Below are 9,260 nucleotides of genomic sequence, written 5' to 3'. Positions count from 1 at the left end.
ATATGTGTTCCAAAATTTCCCAGAAGTGGGAAAAAATGTATTTATTTGGGCTATTTTAAATGTTTCATGAGGGCATTTATGTTCTATACAAAGATCATTCAATAGAATGTGTGTGTGTATGCACACATATCAGAGCTACCGGTAGAAATTATATGGATATGAAAATCATTTGGAATTAACAGTGAACTTTTTTTCTTTCATATACAGGGTCTGATTTTTAATAAATCATGTTGTTGCTTTCTTATGAAATGTGTAAAATCCAATACCTTAAGTTAACAATATAAAGTTGACAATTATTAGAAGTAGCTGATGGAAAATCAGCTATGTTGTTTGAAACAATCTGTAAGTCCTTACGCACGGAATGCTTTCGTTGTATTGCAGCCTACCAATACTTCTCACTTCTCTGGTCAGATACATGCTCAAAAATACACCCAACTGCTAAGCTTATATGGAGCATCACTCTTAATGGTCTGCATTTACCCAGTAATGCAAAAGAGCAGCAACTTCCACACGTCTTTGCCTCACATTCTCGTAACAGCAACCGTCAGCACAGGATACATTTATATTATTACATTAGTTCGCAGTTCAAGAGAGAAAACTCATCGTTTAGGCAAGAAACATAGGCCCAGTGCAGGAACTGGGAACACTCAGGTCTCCAGGAAGTATAAGCAGAACTGGCATAAAATATTTGAATCTTTGAATTCAATCATACCTACCAACAGCAGCTCAAAATTAGCAGATACTTCTGTGTGCAGGTTGACACCATTTTTTCCTTTTTGCATACTGGAAAAGCCCCACCACCACTGAAGACGGCGCAAGGCAGAAAAACCCCCAACCCTCTGCTTCCATGCACAGAAGTGGGTGCAGAAAGAAAATTCAGGATGGTAAATTGTGAAAGTGATGACATGTTAATAAGAGAGAGATTTCTTCCAGAAGACTACTATAATTGCAAAGCTTAATTTTGATATTAAACTAGGGGGAGGGAGTGGTAGAGCGTGTGTCTCTGAGAAGGAAAGAGAGAGAGATTTGCATTTGGTTTTTTACTATGGGTTTCAGTAGCGATACTTTGCCAACTCACTGCAAAAAGTACCTGTCATTTCTAACCTGATTACTAAAGCTACTCTAATTTACCTTACAGTGTACATTATTACCATATATACCCAACAATGAATATAAGAACAGTCATTTGTGTTTATGCACGTAAAAAAAAACCAATATATGGCTGACCAGGGAACTAGGATAGTAAAAATTGTCTCTGAAATATGCACCCCTCTGACAGTTCATCGGGCTCTCTCGATTGCAGCCGCTGGTTTTGAGGAAAGGGGAATGTGCAATGGACTACAACAGGTTCACTCTCAAAGTGGTTTACATTGTTTACATCAGGCACTCATTTTTTACTGCTGTGACTTGGCACCATCATGTGGCGACTCTGAGTTTGCTCAATTTCAGTAACAATTTACAAAGAAAAACGTCTGCAATGACTTAATTAGAATTTATAAATTATTTCAGTCTATTTTAGAAAGAGATGGTACATATCTTAAATATAGGTTCACTAAATTCTGAACACAGTCTTCCAGTTGCTTTTTTTCCCCCTGAATCTGTGCTTGTTTCAGGATGGTTTTCCTCATGATCTTTAAATCAGAAGTTGTTAAGCCATGAAAGTTAAAGACGTTTTCAGTGCTTGGTCTTGGTCCAAACTTTACGAAGAATGTACAAAAATTAGTATCATATTATAGACAACTATCCTCTTCCTCACTACAAGAGCTTTAGAAATTATTTGCAGAATTAAACAGGTGAGTATTTACTGTTTTTCATGAGAAATCTCAAAGGATCCAGAATTTCAGTAAATCTCACGAGCATATTGTTTACATAGTTTGATGCAAACAGGTAGTGTACATATCAGGACAACTGGAGTTAGTTAGGTATTCCTTTTACAACGTTTAAGAGTCAAAATCAGAAATGATGTAATTTTCACGTGATGTAAATTTGTATTCTGGTATGTTTGCATAATATTTTTAGGTAGATATAAGAAAGTTTTACCAAGAGTGTGTAAAAGGCCCAGTGCCAGAAATCTCCATATATTCAGGCTGCTTATACAGAGACACGACTTTATGCTCACCAAAGGACTGCTATCATTTACTTCAGAGCAGAATAATGAGAAACAGCAGTGTAATTGATAGGAATATATTTTCAGTATTTTTTAAAAAAATCTATACATCTAGAGTACTTTCAATAACAAAAACAGTTCATCATATTCTTTAATACAATAATGCTAAATTTGGTTCTGTCATTTTTACAATAAAATATATCATTTCAGCTGAAATACTGTATTGATTTTCTTTAAAATATATACAAGTTACATACAAATAGAAAATTACAAATCTTTTAATTGCAGTCAAAAATAACCTAAATATTTTGCAATAATTTGTACACCCAAATAGGTGTACTGTTTCTAAAAAGACTGCGATAAAATCAAATGTAGTTTTTCAGATTCCTGAGGCTGAGGTAATGCCCACTTCTTCTTTACAAACTGAATGTCTATCTGTCCAGATTCTTTAGCCAGTGCAATGCCCAACAATCCATTTGTTTTTTCTGGTTCTCCCAGAAGAGCCATAGTTACAACACTGAAATCAAAAGAACAGGGGAGGTTTTTTTAATGGAAGCATAATTAATATAACAAAAATAATATAAATTGGTGTTTCCAAATGTGTTTTTAGCAGGTTACTTATAGTTAACTAAATTATTCCTTTTTTCTGCTCATCACAGTGTAGTATTCCTCACTATTTCAAGTCCCAGCATGTTCAGCTTTTCACCAGTTGCAATCATTTAATGCAAATGTAACAGGCAATTCTTCCCCTGTTCATAGATTCCATCATCAATTTCTAATCATGACTAAAAGATAGTTTCAAGCCTGTAAAAATGAACTAAGTTTCCTGGCATTTTCCAGTACAGTATAACAACTTTAAAAATTATATTACTTTCTCCCCAAACTAGCAACACTTTGCTATTGTTTACAAGGCTACAAGGAAAACTTTTAGTTAGAGGGATAATCACCAAGACTAACTTAAGCCTAGGGAAGACAGAGTTTCCCGGTAGGACTCCCACATGAGAGGAAAGGGAATCCTCAAGACTATAATTCAGAAAAGCTAAATTAAACTGCACTGCTGCATCAATCTGCAGGATTCACAGGTCTCTCCTGACTACAGGAACAGTATCGTGAGACCCTGATGTTAGTCTTGGTGATATGTGCTAGCCAAAAATACCCTTCTTTACTTTGTGACAATGAACACGATCTATTTCTTTATATTGGTAACAATACTTTATACAGGCATTTTAAAATGTTGTCCAACACCTTGACTATTTTAGGGGTCAATCCTGATCCAGCAGAGCGAACTTTGAACTTAAACAGTCCAAATGATTTCAGGGGGAACAAAAATTTTTCTCTTCATATAAACAGCAACTGCTCCATGTACAAATATCTGCCCCACGTGATAACATTATTATCAGATTTTGACTTATACTTCTTGATTATTTGATTATTACTTCTCCTTTATCAGACTGTATAAATAAGTAAATAAGGATAAATTATAGTCTCTTTCCACACCTCCAACAGTTTATAAAATACAGTGAGAAAAGCAAATTCTAATGAACAGCTAATGCCAAGCAAAAAAACCCCACCCAAACTCTAATCAAAGTGTAGAACGATAATAATATCAATATTTTGTTAAGAAGAGTAATGTAATGTACTTACTTCTCTGTTGGAATAGTCTGCTTTGCAACAGGCAACAAATCACTTTCCAGAAGATCCCAAATGTAAATATTAGATGATGCATCCAGGACAAAAAACACAGCGGGTCTTGTTAAAGCCCACTGCAGAGCAATAACTGGCCGGCCGTTTGTGCTGTCATTCCACTGCATGAGGGGATACTCTGATGTCATTTGGTGTAACCTAATGCTTCCATCTGAACAGCCAACCTATATCATAGTCAAAAAGAAAATATTTCCTGGGAATAAAATAAACTAGGCAAGATAAAAACTGCAATTCAATTCTTCAGAATATCAAGCATATAAAGTAAGTTCTCTGACTGAAATGGCACAGATCTCTCATATCTCACTCTGTGGACTACCTGGATTTTCACTTTTAGTGCAATTTTGAGTTCAAAGCAGTAACTCGGTACTAATGCATACTAGATAATCTAATCTGCTAATCCTGCGTTGAAGTCCTAATTTCCCATTTTACAAAAACTCTCAGACCATCACCTTCACTAATATTATGATCCAGCACAACTTTGAACTGGGGTGAGGCCAGAGCCTGGAGACCAATTCAGACGGCTACTTAGGGACATGTGATCTGTAAAAGCAAGAGTAGCTTTTGATAGCACAGGCTGCGCCTAAGATTATAACAAATTAAACTGATTCATAATGAACAACTAAATCCAAAGACAGGCAGGTATCACTCCTTCCAGGTATTTTCTTAGAACTTCTGTCCTGCCTAGCGTAACATTTACTAGTTTCCTCTAGTCCAGATAAAAAAAGAAACTTTTCTATGAAAACAGAAAATAACTTACTACCCTGCGCCGCTCCACATCAGGAAGACTTCCTAGAATTTTCAAATTATGATAACTTTTTACAGTGCCTCTGCAAATTGTGCTTACATGTAAAGACGTTATACAGACACAATCATATAGAAGTTTGTATCGCTCTAAATAAATGCATTTGGGGAAAAGGTAAGAACACGCACACTGGTAAAAGTTCTGACTGTGCAGAGGCAACACAAAATACATACACTGTAGCCAAACACGTTTGTTTTATACCTTAGGCAATCCCAATGAAGTTATGTAAATCATGGCGAATTTAGGAAAACAGCATTTTAAAGAAAGGATCAAGCACAAATATATGCAAAGATAAGCAGATGGAAAATCCTACCAAAGTTAGATTCAACTTCCTTTGAATAAACTTTCACAAGGAAGACAGGTAAAAACAGCGGGTGTGCCAATATGAACTGCGGAGGGCAGATCTGAACACACCTGACTACAGGGCACACTGCCACGCATCCCCCAGGGGTACGCCTGACGTGGAGAGGAAAGCAGAGAATACCCAGAGCTGCTCCACAGACCTTTATTTCACAGCAATACAGACATTTTGTCTCCAAAATGACTGTGTCACTGTATGGTAAGAATGAGAAACAACCGCGGCTTCATTAACAGCAGAAGACCTGCTCTCAATGCTGAATTTCAGTAACAAAGAGAAAGTTACAACGCTGAAGTGAGATTGCCCTTTGTTTCTGTGAGCCAGATGGTCCACCTTTCACATAAGCAAAGCCTGAACACCAGGACACAGGATTTGTTGTCACCCTTCACGGCAGATTTGAATTAGCGAGGAAATCAACCATCACATCTAGTTAAATAAATCAAATTAGAAATCCTTCTTCAGCAAGTAATTAAAAAATGAAGCTTGTATTATATTACATACCAAAAATAGCTGCTTTCCAAAAGGGAAGAAATCAATTGCATTAATGCTTATAGCTCTCAGTCCACTCTCCCGGGGTCTGAATAACTTTGGAAAAACTTTTAAATCATGTCTTGTACCATGACCTACCAGCCCCTAGGAACAAAATAAACTAATTAAACAAAAAAAACCAAAATTTGTATTCTCAGTATTACAAGAAAAAGTTAAAAAAATTCACAGAACTGCTACCTTACAAGATCTTTAATAGATAAAAAGTTTAATAGCTAAAAGATATTAATTACAGTCTCAAATTATAGATTTTATACACAGTCTACTGGTAAAATTCCAAGTAAATGGAGCAGCTTTCAAAACAAAAACTAACAATGACATGAATTTCAGCACATTACTCACAATGTTTGTTCCAACAATGAAATGATTAGGATTAGAAGACAGATATTTAATAGTCAGTGTCTGGGGTATTCTCTGGCGCACATCCTTTGGGAAAAAGCTAGGAAAAATGTAAAGGTAAAAGATGACATAAACACAGGAAGTTATCTCCTAAACTACTCAAGCACATACAGAAACTCTTGATCTAAAATGTCTATGACTAGCTCCAGGAAGAAGTGTATATTAAAAGAAACCCAAACGACTAATGAAAATATTGTTAAATATATCTTACATAACAGCAAATTAATAAAATATAGGAAAAATTAGCTTTGTGAGATACACGTGTAAAATCTAAATGCCCCTGTTTTCTCACCTGTTATTCAATTCCATAGTGGAGCTATGTACTAACTTCACTTTCCCTCCAGGTATTAAACCTAAAATTATATAAAATAATTATATAGACTGATTTAAGCACTTTACATTAAGAAAGGGCTATTTTCAAAGTACAATCTAAGCTAGTAAGTAAAAGGATATTTCATAAATAAATTGTCTATAGTAGATATGGCTTTTGATATGTAAGAATCTTACATCACTGAGAAGTATTTACTTCAGAATTCAAATCTGAAGAGTTGTAATCTGACAGAAATCAAAGAAAAAGGACAAAGGGAAGAGTGATCATACATTTCTTATATATATATAAGAATATATATATATATATGTATATATACAGTATGCATATAACGTCCTGTAATATCACTCCATAAACTCCAAATCTGTCAATGGTGAAAATGCACACTTAATTGTCAAAGATCGAAGTGACATAAATGTAATAATGAGAGACTGTAATAATGCTTCCTTAAAGCTGGCTTATGTTACTTGTTAGTAGAGAATCAAATCCTTCAAACACAAGAATTTTTTGAAGAGGAGAGAAATGAATGCTGCTGGCAGTCAAAATGTGTCAACACAGGACTGTAGCTTTAAAATGTACCTCTCCACAGATATGTTAAGCTTCTAAAGCTGTGTATTATAGACAGACATTACACACAACATTATAAATTTGAAAATTGATCAAAAATTCTGGTTTGTTAGCATTACTTCATTTTTTATATATGTGTTTTAAAATGTACCAGGATTTTAATCACAGCCTTATCCAGTTAGGTAAGTATGTAAGTCTACATTTGTTTAAAGAACAAAAAAATTAATTTTCTTCACTCACATAACTCAGTAAGGGCTGAATGAACTTTGTTCTTTTATTTTTTTCATAGAAACTTTTTTTCTCACACTAAATTAAGTACCGTACCCAAATGAGAAATTTCAGGACAATTATCAAAATGAAGATACAGGCAGCAACAAAAGCATTATAACAGATTTTGTTAGAACTAAAGGAAGGAGGAACAAGGACATAGAACCTCATACTCTTTGAAAAAAAGCTGTTGAAGACACAGAAACCTGCCTTGACATTATAAGAAATGTGTCTGTCCGGTGGCAATTGCCAATACAGAACTAGCAGATGAGACTCAGATAGCAATGAAAATAATTCTCATGATACCTAACCAATAACCCCAAATATCAGATATATGTCCTATTCAGAATGAATTTTTTCCTTGGTAATTTTTCTGCCTTCTCAGCTATTTTTTTGTCATCATTGACTCTTCCTCTCTCTTCTAACTTCATAATCTCAAAACTCAAGCACTTTATTCTACCTCTAATGTACAGTACTCACCTAAATCAGTTTGTGAACCAGCTAAATCCACTTTTTGTAATTCAACAACTACCTGAAAAGTCAATATTTAACATTAATAAGCAATATTTACCAGACTTTAAAGGTTTTTTTAACTAGCTCTAACAATGTATGACATATCTCTAAAGGAACATTTAGATAGGCAGATCTAACATTACAACGATTAAGGTAGATCTCTACCCTGTCAATGTCTGCAGGGCTAAAAAAAGCTTCACATGGCTGCTGGGTGTTCCCTGCTGGAAAACAAGGTGTGGAAAAATACATTCTACACTTACTAGCCAGTTGGCATCTTGTTGGTTTGGTGGGTCACAAAAAAACACCCTAAAACCCCCACATAAGGAATTGTAACACATTCTCTGTGCTTTTCACTATTCATGAGATAGAAGGGTTAGATCATTTGGCCTGAATCCGTTGCTACTAAAGTTAATTAGAGCTTTAAGGGACTTAGCTAGCAATACAGAAGGGAAATAATGCTTTTATCCCCTTATTATTCACTGAGCCATTCAGTTCCTCAAGCAAGACCAATTCAGATGCAGACCACAGGTTCAGCAGCTGGGCTAAAGCTGCATCAGAAAAAGACAGAACACCTGACAGAAAAAGAGTTCCAAGGACAGTAATTAAAAGAAACAGACATGGTGTTTATCTGACTGTCATATTTTAGGCAGGGTGGTAGCATTATCCACAGATTTTCACATTTTGACTCTCGAACATTTATTTTATATAAATTATGAATGTCACTTCTCACATACATTCAGTACAGTTTCTGACACCACTATGATACAAATAAAATAAAGTAGGAGGGTGAAAGAGGACCAAGTTGTAATATTCAATTAATATAAATATGTGAGCATATTCCTATGAAGCAGAACTACTGATTGCCTGTTTTCATTAATTCATGTACCTGTTTATAGTTTTGCCTAATGGTAACATCATGGCACTAGGGATCAGGTCAAAAATTTTGAAGAGAATTTTAACAGAATGGCTAGTGTTGCTGTACTTTTCAGGGAGGAAATTCTCATCAGAAATCCTGGATTTAGGTTGCTATATTTGAAGAAGTATTTTCTTATTCCAAGACACAAAACTCTTGCTTTTCATACATGTAATACTCACCCACATATTGAGGATTCCATTTTCATCCATTGAAGCTATGTGGAATGGAGGGCTTGACATGTCTATGGAAAAAATAGTAACAATTTATATTCATACACTGATCATCATCCTGAACAATATCAAAAGGATTTGAAACATTGCCTAGGTTAACATTCTCCAAAACTTCTATGATCCTCTCAGCTGCATAAAAAGGGAAACTGCTCTAATTCTACCGAAGAAGAAAAAGGCATGAAACTTTCTTTACCAAGAGGGTGGTCAAACAGTGGAACAGGCTTCCTAGAGAAGTGCTCAATGCTCCAAGCCTGTCAGTGTTTGAGAGACATTTGGACAATGCCCTTAACAACATGCTTTAACTTTTGGTCAGCCCTGAACAGGTCAGGTGGTTGGACTAGATATTGTTGTAGGTCCCTTACAAGCAAAATACCTTATTCTATATCTCTGTCTATTCTAGTGTGTTTAGTTTGTCCTACCAAAGAGGCAGATGATCTCTGCATCTTTTAAAATGTCTGGATTCTGCATGGACTTTGGAATAGAACATAAAGTGCAACAGATGAAATCTCATAAAGTCTGCGAT

General features: G+C 35.2%; 1 protein-coding gene across 2 annotated transcripts in view; it reads right to left on the bottom strand.

Moving 5' to 3' along the window:
* Positions 1-2,173: 2,173 nt before the first annotated feature.
* The window catches only part of DYNC2I1 (dynein 2 intermediate chain 1), a 34,500-nt gene continuing 27,413 nt past the window's right edge, over positions 2,174-9,260 (bottom strand). For both annotated transcript variants that reach the window (XM_037385892.1, XM_037385891.1), the window contains 7 exons: positions 8,687-8,748; positions 7,559-7,610; positions 6,209-6,269; positions 5,860-5,956; positions 5,473-5,604; positions 3,752-3,975; positions 2,174-2,624 (listed from right to left, as the gene is read on the bottom strand). In XM_037385892.1, coding sequence (XP_037241789.1) covers positions 2,453-2,624; positions 3,752-3,975; positions 5,473-5,604; positions 5,860-5,956; positions 6,209-6,269; positions 7,559-7,610; positions 8,687-8,748 — 800 coding nt within the window. In that variant the 3' untranslated portion in view covers positions 2,174-2,452. The remainder of the gene's footprint in view (positions 2,625-3,751; positions 3,976-5,472; positions 5,605-5,859; positions 5,957-6,208; positions 6,270-7,558; positions 7,611-8,686; positions 8,749-9,260) is intronic.

The sequence above is a fragment of the Falco rusticolus genome, chromosome 4 (genome assembly GCF_015220075.1).
Source record: "Falco rusticolus isolate bFalRus1 chromosome 4, bFalRus1.pri, whole genome shotgun sequence".
NCBI classification, from domain to species: Eukaryota; Metazoa; Chordata; class Aves; order Falconiformes; family Falconidae; genus Falco; species Falco rusticolus.
The sequence above is the reverse complement of the archived record's forward strand: the minus strand, read 5'-3'. Positions and strand labels throughout refer to the sequence as shown.